We start from the raw sequence: 18,180 nt of genomic DNA on the forward strand, positions 1-18,180 counted from the left end.
ACTGTCAATAAGCTTTTGTTATTTGTTCTGCTGCACAGACACAGATGCAGGGGGTGCTGTCTTCCTCCTAATGTGAAGTGCTTTCTTAGGTTAATGACTGAATGTTTAAAATGAGAGTGTTCTTATTAAGTGTTTTGTTGTACCAACAGCAGAAGCCTCATTGAGTTAAATTGGTTTCGCTACATTATCTGTTGGATTAGGAAGCCAGTTAAGAACTGATGCCAGAGCTTTTACTTTAGCTTGAATAAATGCTTCCTTCTTGCCCAGAAACAGGACAGGCTTATCTGTATATGAACCTTTTAATAGTGCTGTCACTAAGCATATCTTTCAAACTAATGATGCAACGTCTTGTTCTTCTTCATCTTGAGCCTTCTATTCCTTTTCAACCTCTTTAGGTAGCAACAGCTCTTTTTTAACATAAATACAGTAGTTTGCATAAGGGCCCCGCAGAAAGCACTCATGAGTACAGAATGGTCCTTTCTCTTCTGTTGTCAAGGCCAAATGAGAGTTTTATGAGCCCCTGGGTGCTGAAAAGGCAAGACTTCATTATGGGATGAAATCCCTGAGGTAATTTTGATTTTCCTTATAATGTCTTTTATCTTTCGGTTCAATAGTTGGAATGTCTATTTTGTCAATTTTATAGGAGCTACAACTTCTACACAAACTATGCTTTATTAACACTTCACATTTAGAACGATTACATTAATACATATCCCACGTTCTTTCTCACAGACACACCAGGACTCTAGAGCAGTGCTCTAATTTGCTGAAAGGAATATAAATAATTTCAGGTACAGCCCTAATGTATATATATTTCCTCCCTGACAGTAGTACAACCCATCCAAAGCTTGTTAGCCTTCAACTGACATCAGATTTAGTTTATTTCTGTTTATTATGTGCGCCATAAAATTAGAGTTGATTAGAGCATTGTCTTTAGATATTAAAAATGTATAATGGTTTTCAAATGGAAAAAAAAAAAACAAAAATGTAAAACACTCTTAAACGTACAGAAGCTTCAGTTTTATTCAAAATTCCAATAATTACACAATACTCCTGTACTGAAGTCCCTTCTGTAAAAGAATCTGAATGGCATCTGTTTCATTTCTGGCTTTGGAACACATTTCAAAAAATATGACTCTTCTCAATGGAGGTGTTTTGTCTTGTGCTGCTCTGCAAGTGCAGCAGCAGAAACACCTGCTGTCCCTGGCAGTCACCTAATTCCTGGAGTGGACACAGTTGCCATAGGTACTCTCACATTCTGACTTCCTGAAATATTCTGAGGTTTTTTCCCCCCCTTTATTTATGCTTCTGTCTACAACATTCCGACAGCCTAGCGTTCTGGCTTTGGTTTTGGTGTTATTTTTTGTTTTCTTTTGGTCTTGGGTTGTGGTTTTGGTGTTGTTGTTGTTGTTAGGTTTGTGGATTTTTTTTTTAGGATTGTAGCCACACTTTGCTTTGATCAGTCACAAGCTGGCTGTACACCTTGAAGATCTGCAGTCAAACTACAGAAAAATTCATTGAATAAACCTTGTGAAGAAGTCAGCAGGGTGTGCAGCCCGTGACTGTCTCCCAGATGGAGAAGCAACAAATGTTGTCCAATAACCCCATGTGATTATCTCATTTGGCTGCAGGGTAAGGAGTTGTGTCAGGTGCACAACTACAAACTAGTACTGCTGAAGTAATTAGATTAGACACTGCCTTTACAATGTATGCAGCCACTTTCTCACTAATTACCCTAAATAACCAGCCACTGTACACTACAGGGACTAGGTCACTGCTTTTTTCCTGTTCTTTAATAACTTTAATCCCAAAATCACGGATTACTTTCTTATGGTTTATATTCCGTAGGAACTTGCTGCCAGTATTTTCTCTGCTGGATTTAGTCAACAATTTCACTTTTAGCAGTAGTTACTGACCCTGAAAGGCAATGGTAATAGCTAGAGGAACTGGCTGGATGCAGAAAGGAGCCCTGATTACCTTCACGTATAAAAGGAGATGCACAATTTTATTTCCTTTCTGAGTACGATGAAAATTGAATGTTTTAATTCAATATATGAGACTCAGGAACTATGGTAAATAGCAGCACACAAGTACTGTCTGAGTGCACATACCTACTGGAGGATAACAGTTTCTGCATCTCTCAAAAGGGTTCTGCTTCTGTAAAACTCAAAGACTTGGTAAAGAAATCAGTATAATTATACCAGTTTTGCAGATGATGCAATGAAATGAGTCAAGGAAGGTTCACCACCAAGTGAGTGGCAAGAGCGTAGTGCGGAATCCGGGTGTCTCAGTCCAGGGCCAGACTGATAAGGATTTTGTGGAAATATTAAAGCTTGGTGGTGGTTTGCACCTTCCAGCACGTGGCTGGCAGAAAGTGTTTTCACTGTAACAGAAATAATCCAGGAGATCCTAAGCCTGACTTATGATGGGAGCGTATTTTCTATTATAGCTCGGTTCAGGATCATTAATTTTTCTTCAGTGCATTCTCTTACTTCAAAGATGTTGAACAAATCTCTTTTTAAGTTACAAATCTGCATTAAAATGCTCTTTCAGTTCTGGTCGTATGAAATCAAGCCACGTGTCACAGATAAGTAAGGCGGGAGGGATGTGTGATCAGTGCTTGTTTCCTCCTCATTGCAATTGCTACTGTCACTCATCAGCCATGCCCATCCTCCAAGCCCAGCACAGCTCTCCTCTCATTTACATCTTGTGCCTTGTTTAATCTTGCACCTCCCCCTGCTCCCTTCCATAGGAGCCTTCAGCCATCTCCTTAGCCTCTCTCATTCCCTCCCTCTCTCATGTAATATTTTCTGTTGTATCTTCTTTCTCTAGATTTGAAACATCCTGACCCTTTCAAGGCACCAGAATCCTCCAAAAAATAATAATAATAATAATAAAAAATTCCCTTTTAAAGCATCTTAAATATGTCTGTTGTTTTAATCCACATCCCAATATATTTACTGTGCTTTTTTGATAGCGGTTAATTATGAAACTTGTATTTGTTGTGAATACTGCCTTCATTTGCTGAGATCCCTGGAATTATTCACAGAAAGAAGTGTTACTTTGTATGAGTAGGGTGAGAGGATCCAGTTTTGAATAAAGGAGTGTGTCTGAGTACCCCTAAATTTCACTGTCCAATAAGGGAGGTGAAGAAGCCCAGTGCTATGTCACCCTCTGAACAAAAATTGCTGAACCACTTTTGTCTGCTTTGGGGCTCATTACAGTAACAAAGGTTAGTATGCTTAAGCATTAAAACTTTCATAAGCTTAGATCTGAAATGGAATGCTGTCATTATTAACAATTCAGTAGAATTCTAGGTAGTATATTTTATTTCATGCTGTGACTAAGAGCACTGAAATATTTTCAATACTTTATCTAAGACGAAGGAAAATTCAGTAAACCTCCACTCACTTCTGTTCCCCCTTCACTTTTATCACGGGATTTTTATGATTAAAATTTCCATCTTTGCCACTTGCATTAAAGCTGGGCCATTCCACAGAAGGCCAGGTACAGAAAATCACTTGTGTGGAAGCTAGGAATTAGCTGTTCCACTAAGAAAAATGAAATGCTCTGAGTGTGAGAAGCTAAGCCTTCGTTACTTACCAACCCTTCAGGTGGAGAAAAAACATGGTAGTTTAAGATTTAAACTTCTGCAGTTCTGTACATATGGAATGTTGTCTCGTGGTAAGAGAGGAAACAAAAGGAGCTGGGATTGTTTAGCAGAGTTCAGTTATTAATATATCAAATCAGACTGGTAACAAACTGTTTCTCTTGCTGCATTAGTAGGAATTGACTGCAGGAGTTTCTTGACTAGAAATGTCTCAAGGTCAACGGAAAATATTTTGAGAAGAGATGGTACAATACAGTTTCAGGAAGGGCTTTTTAGTGTGTAGGTACTGTTCAATTCTTCACTCTCGTCAAAGTTTTGGGTTTTTCACATTGTGTAGGCAACCCAGTATATAACATTGACTGCTGCAAAGGCTGCTGGGAACACTGCTCTGGCATATATATCAATGGTATCAGCATCAATGGGCTTAAAGAGGGACTTCAGACCACTCTTTTTATCCAGTTTCATCTCTTGCTGCTGTTTAGTCTCTCCAGTCTCTATTTCTATTGTGCCATATGATCCAGGCAGACTTCTGGGGATTCGGTGCTGCCTGTTGGAGATGGCCAGTTCCTGGCTCACACCAGCTATGGAAAGGGAAAACAGAACAATGGCATTCTTCACGTTTATCTGCAAAGGAAAGAGGAAAATCTATAACAGCACTTTATAGAGCAATGGTACTTCATCCAAACTACCCGTGATCCTGACATGGTGAAATATACATGAGAGTGATAAATGGTATTTATCGTTTGCTTTGGCAGAAAGACCTCTGAAAGCTTCTGTGCTACCACATCTAAGGTCTGGCTATAAATATATTTTCGAAGTATAAGTCTTGAGACAGACTTTGCATTTCTTCTTATTTGTTCTCCTTTATTCTCTATTTCCCATCTTAAATACAGCAACAAATCGTGCAAGGATACGTTGCAGTTAATGTAGTGCTAACTGTGCATTAACAGTTACATTCAGCTGCTTGCTATATTAACATGACAGAAGTATCAGAGTATTGGAAAGGGTGCTAGATAATCTAATCTAGGCTCTGTTTTCCTATGAAGAGCTGGACCTGATGGTCTTTCGAGGTCCTTTCCAACCTGGGCTGTTCTATAATAGTGATTCTATTAAAAGAATTTCCTTCCACAGGGAGAAAACATTGCAGTGCAGAGCCATTGCTTTTGCAAATCTTTTCACACTACTTGGCTTACTGACCTCTCCACTCTGCCTTCTCGCCTTGATCTTGTTCTTCTGCTTTTTCATGTAGTCAGCATTGAAATGTGCAAAAGCATATTCTACCAGTGCAGCGAAGACAAACACATAGCATATCCAGAAGTAAACGTCAAGTGCCTTGATGGCAGATGCTCGTGGAAGCGAAGATCGGGCACTGACCATCAGCGTAGTCATTGTAAGAACAGTAGTTATACCTGCAGTGTGGAATGAGGAAGCTCCTTTAGGTTTCATAGTACACCTTAATAAGTGCATTTACCAACCTGAAACTGAGGAATACTTTTCACAGTAGAAGACCCTTAATAGTATGGTTCCTGAGTTTCCAAATGGGATTTAAAGAGCTTGTAAGGACTGTACGTTTGTATGACTAAGGCAGCTTTGAGCATCTCATCCTTGGTTTTCTTCTAGTTCTGGATAAATAAAACAGAAGAATCCCTCTCAAAAACTTTTGGGTCTGGGCTTGCGACCCGTACTTGGGCAAGCAGACTAACAAGCTCTAGGAACACTTTTTTGTCACAGTTCCAGTTTCCAGATCAATTCTTTTCTGTGACTGCCTTACCTTCACTATTGCTTTTAGCCATCTTTAGATGTTTGCGTTCATTATTGAGGTAGCTGCTCTGATAGCATGACAGAAATTAAAGCAGGGAGGAAATATTTTAAAGGACGCTCTCTTCCGCAAACTTAAACACAGTATTCATAAATGCATCTGAATGGAAAAGGGTGCACGAGAGAGCATAATTACAACGTCAGCGTACCCCTTCCTGGTAGATCCCCAAACTGTCTGTCTTACCCAGTGACACCCTGGCAGGCACAGCTGACTGACTGATCCAGAAGGACACCCACGACATGGCCACTAGTAAGATTGAAGGGACATAGGACTGAATGATGTAGACTCCTCGATTTCGCCGAAGGTGGAAGTGGAGACTCAGCCTGGGAAACTGACCTGCTGACCAAAAGAGGAGACAAAGGAAGATTCCGACTGCGTGAGCTGCAGTTCCACTGATATGCAAAAGAGCATTTCCTACAGTGATGCAGATCTACATTCTTAAACAACGTTCTTTTGGCCAGGGATCACAAAAAAGCTTTTATGAATCTTTTTTGATTCGTCCTCATAAACCTTGCGTGAGGGTTCATGCAGCTCTCGTCGGCACAGTTAGCTAAGAATAGGTCAAATGATTTGTCTCAGGTCATATCAATGCCAGATCTGAAAATATAATCACGAGTCTTCTCGAATAACAGTATTGCTTCAAAATGTGTACTGTCTTATCATCTGCTGTAGAAAGTCCTCCAGATACTAAATTTAGATTTTTTAAAAGGCCAAGTTAATTTCAAACTCAAAAAAGAGCTTAGAGGAGATGTGCAGCATAAATGAGGATCTGAATACATGAAAGAGGATGAAAAATCAGCAGGAAAGAAATGACTCCAATCTTTTACAAACATTGCAATAAAGCCAGTGATATACATACACACCACTGACTTCTACTGGGTAGAATTAGAATGATTTGACTGTACGTCATAAGCCTCATAACATCAGGTCTAATGGAAATTTTCCTTATCCAAAGTTGCAAATTAGGTCAGGAAAATGGGAGTTACACCTTATCAAGCACTGTCTGACTATTCCATGCAGTATTTTCTCAAGCATTTAGAGCTAAACGACATAATATGCTACAGTGGCTACCTGAAAGCTAAAGGTTACCATTTTTTGCAAACATGAGCTACAGAAATTTCATACTAGAAACCTGACAGATTATTTAAAGTAGTTACTTAAGAGGAGGGATTTTCTGTTATACGAATAGATTTTCTCGTATGAAAAGAATATCAGATACTGTCCCTGAATTGAAGACAGATCTTGTTACCAGATTTGAAGTTCATCAGTTCCGTTGTAAACTGGTAATTGGTAATTGTGAACTGAGCAAGCTGCAGCTTATCCAGCCCATGGATCTCATCCTGGTTTTCTGACCAGTGGTAGACAATGTCCTCTGAAGAGTAACCATCTGCCAAAAGAAAGCAGATTAAATGCAAAGCTTGGGAAAGAAATTAAGAACCTAGAGGGCTCGTTGTGGAAGTGCTGTAATTCCTCTGCTACAGTGATTTTCATTGGTCCCATTGCAAACATGCTGTGATTCAGTCTAGATAGTTCACTATCCTGGCAACATCAGTGTTTCCAGGATCCCATCAGGGGTAGCTTTCCTACAGGGAGAATAATCCGAGCTGATTTGCACTGACTAACCACATGTGGTATGGCACAGTGCACTTCAGTGTCATGAGAAATACCCAAACTCTCTGAAAAAGCTCAGTGCATGCTCACCTAGAGCAGACTACTGCTACTGTAATGCTCAAACTAGGCTACCTGGTCCAGCTGGAGAAGAGCAGTATAGCACAGACCCATGTCCATTCTCAAATGAAGAAGCTAGCTTCACAATCAGCATGTATATCAGGCCATTAATTGCTGTAGTTTGGCATGGGTGTCAGCTGGAAGAGAGGTACAGGGTACCAGGCACAGGAAAGAAGGATGGGAGATACATGAATGAATTTATGTAACATGCAAATCCACCGGAAATCAATCTTTGCTGGTGTTGTTATTAATGCACAACTTGCTACAAAACCACTTTTTTTTCTTTAAGGAGTCCTTCTTTTTACTTGTTTGTTGCACTGACATCAAAATCCTCAAATTCAATTAAAAAAACTCAACCACCACCAAAATTCCCTGCAGAACTTGCAGAGGGAGAGAACTGATTGCTGGTTCAGAATCTGCTGCCTCTACATTTGGTGATTACATAAGTAAAACTGTAGATTGCTATTTTTGACAGGATAAAATGGTATTGTGGTTAATTGCCTAGAAAACAAAGTCAGGGCTAAAAAATGAAAAATAGAATCTTAAATCAATAGGCCAGTGCTTCTGCTTAGAAACCACTACTCATTTATCTAGAGCCCTGAGATCCTCTAGATTCCTCTTGATACAGAACCACAAAAGGCCAAAATCATTGCTACTGATGGGGTGGCCTCTGCTTGTGTCAGTAAATTTCATCCGTTCACAAGTGTTAATGCTCATGAGAATAACATGGTGACCATAAATAAAGTACGGATAGGACCAAATATACATTAATTCTTCACTCACCTTTCTGAGCACAAATGAATTTAAGCCAGTTCCTGAAATATTTGGATTGATTTTTGTGTAACAGATGGCTAGGCAAAGGTTAGGCACAATCACATACATTAAAAATAGGGAATTCTTCCTTTTTCCTGTGCTTTTTTCCCCCCTTTTTTCCACAATGGAAAAATAGCACATCAAATTTTGCCAGTGGGCTTCTCTACATCTTGCTGGACTTGATGGAAACCTCAGTAATGCTAGTGAAAAGACTGTCACAATCCCACTAGGCGTTACATAAAACACAAAGTTCCAGACATTTGTCTTCAGTGGGACTGTAGGTTGTTCAGCTTCACTGAGTTGAGTCCTACATCTTTGAATTGGAGCTGAACGAGTATTGAGAAGTCCATAGCCCGACACACAGGATGAAGGGATGCGTGTTTGTACCCTTTCTTTCGAAACCCATTACATTTCACTGATTAAAGCAGAGTCACCCCAGCAAGTTCCCTCAAGCTAAGTACCATACATGCAGGCTTTAAGCAAAATATAGGTTACATGAAACGCTGTTCTCAGCCCTTACAGCTCTCCAAGTCCAGCATGCATTCCTGCTCATCCATTGGGTACTTGGAGAGGTCCATGTCACATGCCACCGTTGAGGTAATCCTGTCCCAAGCAAAATGAACACCAGTTAGTGGCATGCAGATAGAGCTGTGGACTTGCTTTTTCCTTGGAACTCAAAGACTAAACCGAAAACTTTGAAACCTTAATATTACTAATACAACAAACTATTTTCAAAATACTTACAGCAACTGCCTTTGCAAAGAATGTGTGAAACACAAAGGTTTGGGGCTGGGAGTTGAAGAAAAATCAAATGACTTTGTCTAACGTCAGAGGATGCTTCAAGGACTTCTGATGACAAAAAAGACTTTCCTGAGTCAAGGCTGCTCCCTTCCATTGTCCCTGAGTTCATTTCTTCCTTAAGGATGGCTTTGAACTTAGGATTTCAAATGTACCCGTATCCATTTTTAGAATGGTACACAATTATAATAGTTACTGAGTTCTAGGAAAAGCACTCTTCCAAAGTGAGCAATACTTTCTTTGTTTTAAATTAATAGTTACTTTAGGAAATTTGCCAGGGAAAAGAGAGTGATTACTTTTATAGTCTGCTCAGCAAGTTAACACATGACAGAGGACACTTGCCCCCCGTCCTGCCTACCTTATGCTGTATAAAATGACTCCATCTGGCTGGAGCCTGATAAGTTTGTTTTCCACAGTCACGTCATGGAACCAGGCAGACTTGGCGTTTACTATGAAAGTATCTGGCAACCAGAGCTTGTCCACAAACCGGCTGTCTAAGCCCAGTGTCTCGTTGGTGTGGTTGTAGGACAGACGGTCATCTCGCCAGCTCTGGTGCAGAAACACCGTCATGGTGTATTCCTACAGCAAGAGAAATCCCAGTAAACCAGCAATGCTAAACAGAGACTGTAATGCCTGTACTCTGCCACGGAACTGTCCATGCATTTTAATTTGTCATATGCTATAACCTTGGATAATCCCAAGATATCAAAAACTTACTCAGTGTCAGTGTTACAGACACCGTGTTGCAGGAGTTGTACATGTCATGCTGAGTAAAATCTCTTTATTTATCTCCATTACCATGGCCTTTGTTTTTGGAGGATTTTTAAAACTAAAAAAATCAGATCAGGTGAAGTTATGTATCTGTGGTAATGGGAAAGCATGGAGGGAAAGTTCTGGATTTCAAATTCAGTCTATGGTGTTTCAGGAATGCAATTAATTCGTACAGTGGTTGGTTATGCGATTTGTAAGTTGTTACGCTCCATTGCTTTACTGAAAGGTCTTCATGTGGGAAGGAGGCACATCTCACAACTAATGCTCCCCTTCGCTTTTCAGGGCAAGTATGTGTGCTGGAAAGGAATTTGAACAGCAGTTGGAGCTAGTGCTTAAAATTAGGCTAATAGTAAGTGTTGCTCGGTTCCAAACGTGCTAACTCCAGTCAAAAGTCTCAGTGACTTATACATAGCTAGAGTCTTCTCATTGCCAACTTCTGCCCAACGAGAATCTGCCTGTCTCAAAATACAACGTCTGTTCTTTGTGCTCTCTCCTTCTGACAGTCACTCCACTCCAGACATGCTGGGGATCACCTGCCCCTATTGAGCCTTCTGCGCTTCCTGTCTCTGCAGAACAGACATGCACAACTACGTGTAATTCACAACGTACCATGTTCACTTCTGAGATGTGGTCAATGCTGGCCACTTCAATCGCAAGAGCAACGTTAACAGGAGGACCTGAGAAAAAATGTTTGAAGGACATGATTCACATCATCATAGCAAGCTGAGTATGTAGATGACCAAAGACCGTTAACTCTTGCATAGAGTGAATTCACAGAAGTGTTTTCCATTGTGTCCTCAGTTTTCAATGGAACGCCTCCCTTCAGTGATAAAGGAAACGCAATCCAGTCACAGCTACTGAAACTTACATGATCTCTGCCAGAAAACATGACATCTAGATTTAGATAGGACACCGTGTCTTCAAGCAAACAGAAATTATTGCCACAGTGTGATCCAAACTGACTTCAACTTAGATATCAGTGGTTTGAGAGCAGCAACAAGGCTGCACTGCTAATTGTGTACAGTGCACAGAGTGTCTTTTTTCAAATGGCAAAATAAACACATTGCTTGCTGCTGTTTTCAGGATCCAAGTATGAGATTAACGCAACTTTTTAGTCATGTAGAGGATGAAGTTCAGATAAACATCAGAGGGTAAAATAATCGTAAGAAATAAAAAGCATAATTCTCAATTTCTCACCTCCAATCCCAGGCCTGAAATTACGTGCATACCCTTTCATCAAATCATCCAGGTTGGGTAACCAGGATATTTCAATGTTGGAGCCTATGTAATCTCCGATGTCAGTCATCGCTCTGGATAAAGAGAATTGGTATCGTTTAAAACTTGCCCATGTTTACAAACATGAAAATAACAGCAAATGGAAGACATTGTCCTCTTTTACCCCCTGACCACTGACAGTATAACCAGCTAAGCACGAGTGGTACTTGAGAAGAACAATGTTGTTTACAGTTAGAAGACCATTTCAGGCTTTTCTGTTTAAATCAGAACACATTCCAGGCAGGAGTGTGGCTTCTTTCTGCAATAAATGTAGTTATTTTCAAGAGTATTTTTTTTCTTGAAGACAAAGGTTTTAGAAATGCAATGAAAGCATAAGGAAAACCAAGATACCTTGAATACTGCATAAAATGCATCTACCTGGGTAGCTGGATCAAGAGGAGGAAGTGAGGATCAAGAAAGGATGGATCTTTTCAAATGCGATGCGAAAAAGTGTAAAAATTACTCAACTGGAATTTGGATGTAACACCTGTGATGCTGTGAAAAGCCTCATTAGCCCTCAGAAACTGAAAAAGCAATGCTAAGTGGAAGGTGTACGGATACCTGTATGATGCAGGTATATGGTCTAGAAGGAATTTTCAAAGTGATCAACAGAAAACAGCGAACCATTGAAAGCGGCATCCCTGCAGTCTTAAGTAACACTGTAGATGTTCCATAATCTCTTACAAACAAGGCAAGCTCAAATTCTCTTCAAAACTGAGCTGGCAGGCTTCACTTGAAGCAGATCTGTGCCTGCTCACATAATCCCTCTTGCCAGCGCTGTGATTGACACAACGGGAATAGACAAATGAAGGACTGTGACAGCGTCTACCACAACTATTTGCAAAGAATCGCTCGTGCTTCGGGAGGGGCACGTATCTGAGTGCAGGTATCCGAGCTGTCTGAGCACTGCTTTAGCATCTCCCCGAGGCCGGCAGTAAATGTGGCATTTGAGAGATCTATGTCACTAGTAACAGAAGAGAAGCTTGTTAAACACAGACGAAAGACTGCAGAGTAATGTACCATAAATATATTCTGCCTTGCTACTTACATAATTTTCTTAGAGTGTTCATGCGACATTGACCCAAATAAAGCACGTGGTTTTTCTCTCCCAAATACACCAGCCCGGGCGTTCAGCTCAGCACGTGCCGTTACTTCTAGCTCTTCTGAGTAAGGATCGTGGCAGACTCAGAGCCATATAATTTGGAATAAAATTACTGATTTAAACAAAGGCTTTGAAGATTTATAATAGATGTGGTAACATTTTTTTTGTTCTGTACCACATCTCACCAACCACATAAATGCTTCGTTTCATCAAAGTGCTCTTTCCTATGTGCTGGTCTTAGATTCTTCCCAATGACAGTTGTTACTTAAAGAACATCATTGTTTCATAGAACTTTGCAAGAGCCAAGTGCTAGGGTCTGGCTTTCTTCTGCAAGACCATAAAGCACTGCAGTTCATGAAGTCTGTAATTTCTGTTCCCCGCTATCCTATTTCTGAGAATACTGCGGCTGTCAGTTAATACAGAAAACCAAGGATTATTTAAATTAAGACTTGGGCAGATGAGAGAACCAGACTGCCTTGAAAGTGCTTTGTTTAGAGATGTACTCATCTGTAACTTGTAAGTCTCAGCCATAGATTTGTAGCGGTATTCCTCATCAGTAAAATGTATGAACCTGTTCGACAGGCAAAGAATGTTCTTTCATGTCTTTTCGTAACTACAGTAAATAAGCAGAATACACGTGAATGAGTATGCACTGTGTATATGCCTAACATCTCCTTGTCTTTTCAGCTGAAGATGGTTGGTTGGTTTTCACTTTTGTCGCCAAAACTGCCGCTAAGTTCTTTAAGGTGGTTTTAAAATGACACTCAGTCAAAAAAGATGACAGAGTTAAAATGACGGAGTTGGGTTAAAAAACTGTGGGCCATAGCTTGCAGTGTTTTAAGCAGATTACTATCTAGAGGGAGTTTTACTTAAATATCCATGACACAATTAAAAAGAATCTGGTTTCTATTATTAATAAAGCCTTAAGGTCAGATCAGTGGGACAAATTTGTTGAAGTTCGTAGAGCTATATGCACTTAAGACCAGTGGGAGTTAGAGAAGCACTACAGCTGAAATGATTTTATGACTAGATTAGCTTTATTTGACTACATTACTTGTTCATTTTTAAATTTCTACAAAATAGGCAACAAAATTACTCAGTTACTCATCACAACTAGCATGGAACGGTTTCTAAATACTCAGAGAGAACATGTGAATCAGAATAACCTACAGTTTCATTAACGGGCAGCTATCAGTGAGTTACCAAAGGCTCTTGCTAACATTAGGCTCTTTTCAGGAAGATGAACAGGGGACTGGAGCGTAGCAACAGACATTAGGGCCGATGTAGCAGGGCCTGAATGCTTGGGGTAGGATTCAGCGTGCTGTGAGCGAGTCCAAGTTCTGCTTGTGTCGGGCTGAAGCTGGCTCTTGAGGTCTGAAGTTATTCTAGGTCCTCCCACGTCACAGAAATCTGCCATTCCCCTCTTCTTTGTCCCTCAAGAATATTAAAAGGAAGAGAAATACCAGACTCAAAAATATTATTCTACATGTAATTTTTGCTCTTGCTATGTGATCATTAGCAGACAGCGTGTCAGTGCTCAGCATGGCCAGCCTGTGACAACTCCTTCGAGCCACCCCTGTAGATATCTGCACCCAGACCCAGTGCTTTAAAGTTACGTGAGGGATGGAGGGAGAATTTCACCCATCCTTCATAAGCAGTGGGGATTATATGCGGCCTTAAATATTGTTCATGTTTTTTACCTGAAGAAGGAAGACCAGATAGAAAATACTCATTGGAAGGGATTAACTTTTTGTAACGTAAGCAGTAAAGATGAAAAGAAAGGAAACCACTAATAGTGGAATTAGCAAATTTGCTTCCTAATGTAGGCTGCTGTCAGGGTTGTTTTAGTAAGAAAAGGAATTTGTAGAAGTAAGCTGTTGGTTTGTAAAATCCAAGGGATATAAGAGCTCATCGGAAAGCTTATCTTTACCTTGCACCAGACCACAGCGGGATGCCTAGGTGACTGAACAGCAGCATTCTCATGTGCACTAATGTCACTCTGGAAGCCGTTCTCAGATCTGAAGCTGAGGAAGATGGCTTTTTATCTCAGCTCTCTAGACACATCTCATTTCAAGCAGATAATTTGAGAATATATTTTCATCCATTCAAATCTGGAGTTTCAGCATTGTGAGAACTTCAACAGAGCTGGCTGTTAACAGCAGAAAACAGATTACTGCTGTTCAAACTATATAAAAAGATCAGTTCCCTTATGTTGTAGACAAAGGAGAGGGGAAATCACTACTGGTAGACCTGGGAATACTATGAAGCTCTTCTTTGCCTAACAAAATTGTCCTTGCCACAGGTTGGGAAAGCAGCTCTAAGCAATGGATCTCAAATGACAGAGCTAAGAAACCCATCTTCTTTAGAGCTAAGTATTCTCAGTTCTACAATCAAAATACATATACTAGAATCCTTCCTCTTCAAGCTGACATCTTTCTCCCAGCTGCTATGGGACCAAGATATTCTATTCATCTGGAATGATCTGGAGAAGCATCAATCAACTTGGACAGCATGTCTTTTAAGAGGCTTCAGGCAAGAGAGATATTAGCCTGTCTTCACTGCCTTCTGGAACACTGCTTGAAAATGGTTGCCAGATATTTATCAACATTACTAGAAAAAAATCTGGTGCTTAAATTGAACAAAGGAAAGAGGCAACCTATATATTCTGTGTGAATAAGTGCATTACAGCAGCTCAGTAGGATACAACATGAGCAGTATTATTTTTGCACAGCAGTGCAGTAGCCCTAGCAGCAGTGCAGAAGGCTCAGCAGCATCTGTGTGGCCAACAAGATACCCACTTCAGATGACATTTGCAGGGTGCACTAGCCTTTTGGCAAAGGCATACTGCAGTGGGATGTGGAAAATCACTTTTGCATCTCCCATTGCTTCTCCCAATCTGCCAGCCTGACTGATTCTGTTTGGGACAGTGGCATAGTTGCTGTACTAATCTTACAACCTGGAAGATGGAAACACCAGTTTGCCTGGTACTAAGGACTGGGGTGGAGTATATTTCCTTTTCTTGGAGATAATCTTTTGGGGGCATATGGCCCAGATGTCACCGCCACTCAAGAAAACTTTTTTCTTGAGAAAAAGACAAGGAATATCCAGCAAGGTCAGTGAGCAATCTGGCTTCTGTCAAGCTCCAGGATTATCCAGGGCAGTGTGTGGATCCTTCCCATCTGCCATTCCTGACTCTAAGTGAGGCTCGCTGTAAATATGTTCTGTATTTTGAAATGTAATTGAAAAAGCATTAGGCTTAATTCATGGCAACCTTTTGAACATCAAAGCTCCATCAAAGCGCTAAAACTCTCTGAGTTTTAAGCGACAGAAAATAGACTGCTCTTTGCATACATTCACGTGTTAAAGCTCCTCTATTTCCATGACTAGAAGTAAAAGACTGAGGAGGGTACACTACAGAAGAACAACTGTATGCAAACATATAAAAGCCATTTAATAGAATCCTAAATATGAAAGATGCTCCTATTTTTCATTAGAGCTCCATTATGAGACTTTAATTATTGCAGCATCCAGAGCACATCAAACTCTAATAAAATAGTCTTTCCCCAAAGAGCTGGCAATCATAGAAATGCCAAATTTCTTGCCCCTCATCACGCCTCAAGCAGAACAAAAAAGGCTTCCCAAAATGTTCACCTGCAAACAAACAGCACTGGTGTAAGTAGAATGTGCTGACTGAGGGGGAATCAGGCCCATTCAGATAGCACACGACAGAGGAACTGCGCCAAGTGCAGCTCTGCTAAGCACTCTCACAGGGCACTCAAACACGCCATGAGGAAGCAGGCTATGTGCGTGCCCCGCTTCTCTCCTCTGCCAAGCCCAAGCATCGTTGGAGCAGGAGCTTTGCCTCTGGGACATCTTATGTGGTAGCACCAAGTTCCCAGTTCTCTGCAGTGTTCCTCTTTTGCACATTCATGCTCACTCCTCTCCATGTTCAGGCTGCAGAATGCACGCACGGGGAGTTTTGCGTTTTTGGATGCACTCTGTCATCAGAACCACGAATCAAATTACGTTTAGAAAACAAAATCAGAGCAATAAGAATGTATCTTTTGATAGTTTAGCCCACTGTTATAAAACCACAGTGTCAGCAAGACACTGCTCTTTGTAAAACCTTCTTACAACAACAACAAAAACCAAAAAACCATCATATTCCAGGACTCTAATAAAAGAAAAAAGAAAGTTATTGTGCTTCTGGGCTCTTGCAAGAAGAATTGTTTCATGCATCAAAAGCCACCTGCGTGTGAGTAATTTTACTGCTGCAAAGGTAAAAATCTGTTTTAATTCCATGTAATGAACTCATCAAAAGGACACTTGCAAGCAAGATTACTGACTTTTCACAGGATTAAACAAGGTTCTGCCACAGCCATGCTAAATACTGACTCTTCAGAAAACTGTGTTGTACCAAACAGAGCAGCTTCCTTTGAATATTGAATGTCTTCCACTTTGGCACATTTGGAGAACTACTGCAGACTGAACGGTCTGAATTTCAGAAGCTAGAATTCGCCTTTCTGTGCTGCGTGCCACGAGTCTCCGTGTTGCTAACAAACAACGCGTCACCATTGTGTAACTGGAGGGAGAAAAGCAAGTAACAGGCAATTAACCCAGTGTAATTTATCTAAAAAATTACAGGTTGCACATATCCTGGCAGTTACTGTGCCTGGAAACAGATCGTAAAGGCAGAAGCTGAGAAGACTGATTGTTTCTTAAAATTCTTCTTTTTATTATTATTATCTATTATTCGAGCACTACTTTTCAACCGAAATCCTCAGTCCTTCAGATAGTTCAGGATCACTGAAACTATGGGCAAGATCTCGATGCCTTTTGGTCGTAAGCAATATCTCCTTGTCTGCCTTCAGCGTGCCCCTGGATGGCTTCGGGGCACGGAGGTGTCAGGGTCTGGCCCTGGGCAGCAGCTCAAGGTCACAGGATCAATCTTTGTGTCAGCCCCGGGCAGGAGCAGTTGGCTGGACACTTCCTGTAGCGCCAGGTCCTTTTCCTTCCCAATGATGACAGATAAGATCTCACTAATTAATTCCCAAGGCCATGACTGCATTGTTATGTCTCTGCTTCTTACACCACTCTGAAGTTACTGACGATGTCTATAACACGGGAGTGGGAAGACCCCTTTAATATCACAGCCACCCGTGCTCCGGGTGATGCAGGCATGTTTTTGCATGCAGCAAGTCCTTTTTAACTCCCCCTCTGCTTTCATTGCATAATCTGGCAAGCTTTTTCCAAATCCAGCCTCCAGATCAGTAGAGAATATATAGAGAACATAGCTGGTTGCCTAGCTAACACCTTCTGACTGAATGTGCCTGAGAATCGCCAACATTTAGCTTTGCAATTTATGATTTAAAAAAGCGGTGTTCTTCAAACTTTTGCTGAGATTTTTGCCGGCCCCATCCCCTCCCCTGAGCCCGGAGGAATGAACGATGAGCGGCCCGAGCCGCTGCGGGGGAGGTCAGGGGGCCGGGGCTGCGCCGGGCGATGCGGGGCTATCACAGAAAGGAATTGCCCCCAGTTTAGAGCAAGCGCCGCGAGGAAAACTCTTCCCCAGGTATCCTGCTCGAAGCACGCCCCGTGATTAACACAAGAAACCGCTGCTCGCCTGCCCCGGCTCCTCCCGTCCGTGTCCGAGGGCCGCTCCGTGCCGCCCCGCAAAGGGGAGAACGGGAAGGGGCTGTCTTACCTGATGCACCTGTGCTGCTGGGTGCACAGTAGAACCAAGGCAGGAAAAACCCAAGTGAGAAATTCCATTTTACTCCCCCGTATTAGATCGCGGCGCACGCAACCCAGGCTCCCTGGCTCTCGGGGCAGCTCGGAAGCTCCGCCGGCGTTGCCATCCTTCCCGCGGCAAGTTGAGGCTCAGTTTCAGCGCCGGATCGCTGCCGGGCAGCGGCCACGGCCCCCGCGGTGTCGTCCGGCGGAGCCGCCCCGCTCCCCGGCTCCGCTCGATGCCGCCCGGCCCGGGGCCGCCCCGCCGAGCTCCGTCCCGCCGGGAGAGCCGGATCGGGGCAGCGGGATCGGCTCAGCAGCGCCGCGCTCCTCCTCCGCCCGGCCGCTCAGCGGGCTGCCGAAAATAGCCCCTGCAATTACAGCTCCATCCCACCCAGCGCGGGAGAAAGAGAACTAAAAGTGTTCCCGAGACCGCGGGCGCGTCCCGTGCAAATCGTCGCCGGGAGGAGGACGAGGAGCGAGGCGGCCCGAGCCGGCCGCGGGAGGGAGGACGCCTGGAGAGCCGCCCCCGCC

The 18,180-nt window shown here is 42.1% G+C and overlaps 2 protein-coding genes across 6 annotated transcripts in view; one reads left to right on the top strand and one right to left on the bottom strand.

Annotated features, from left to right (window-relative positions):
- CFAP74 (cilia and flagella associated protein 74) overlaps nt 1-18,180 on the top strand; it is a 65,970-nt gene that overhangs the window by 4,959 nt on the left and 42,831 nt on the right. The window lies entirely within an intron of this gene.
- The window catches only part of GABRD (gamma-aminobutyric acid type A receptor delta subunit), a 21,612-nt gene continuing 4,430 nt past the window's right edge, over nt 999-18,180 (bottom strand). The window contains exons 1-9 of one of the 5 annotated variants that reach the window (XM_021417621.1): nt 17,621-18,155; nt 10,737-10,849; nt 10,149-10,216; nt 9,127-9,347; nt 8,491-8,573; nt 6,679-6,816; nt 5,613-5,768; nt 4,808-5,019; nt 999-4,234 (exon numbers count right to left, since the gene is read on the bottom strand). In XM_021417621.1, coding sequence (XP_021273296.1) covers nt 3,935-4,234; nt 4,808-5,019; nt 5,613-5,768; nt 6,679-6,816; nt 8,491-8,573; nt 9,127-9,347; nt 10,149-10,216; nt 10,737-10,849; nt 17,621-17,688 — 1,359 coding nt within the window. In that variant the 5' untranslated portion in view covers nt 17,689-18,155 and the 3' untranslated portion in view covers nt 999-3,934. Of the gene's footprint in view, nt 4,235-4,807; nt 5,020-5,612; nt 5,769-6,678; nt 6,817-8,490; nt 8,574-9,126; nt 9,348-10,148; nt 10,217-10,736; nt 10,850-17,620; nt 18,161-18,180 lie in introns of those variants that run through there. The other 4 variants (XM_021417622.1, XM_021417625.1, XM_021417624.1 and 1 more) reach the window with 4 other exon arrangements.

This window comes from Numida meleagris, chromosome 20 (assembly GCF_002078875.1).
Source record: "Numida meleagris isolate 19003 breed g44 Domestic line chromosome 20, NumMel1.0, whole genome shotgun sequence".
In the NCBI taxonomy this organism is placed as follows: Eukaryota; Metazoa; Chordata; class Aves; order Galliformes; family Numididae; genus Numida; species Numida meleagris.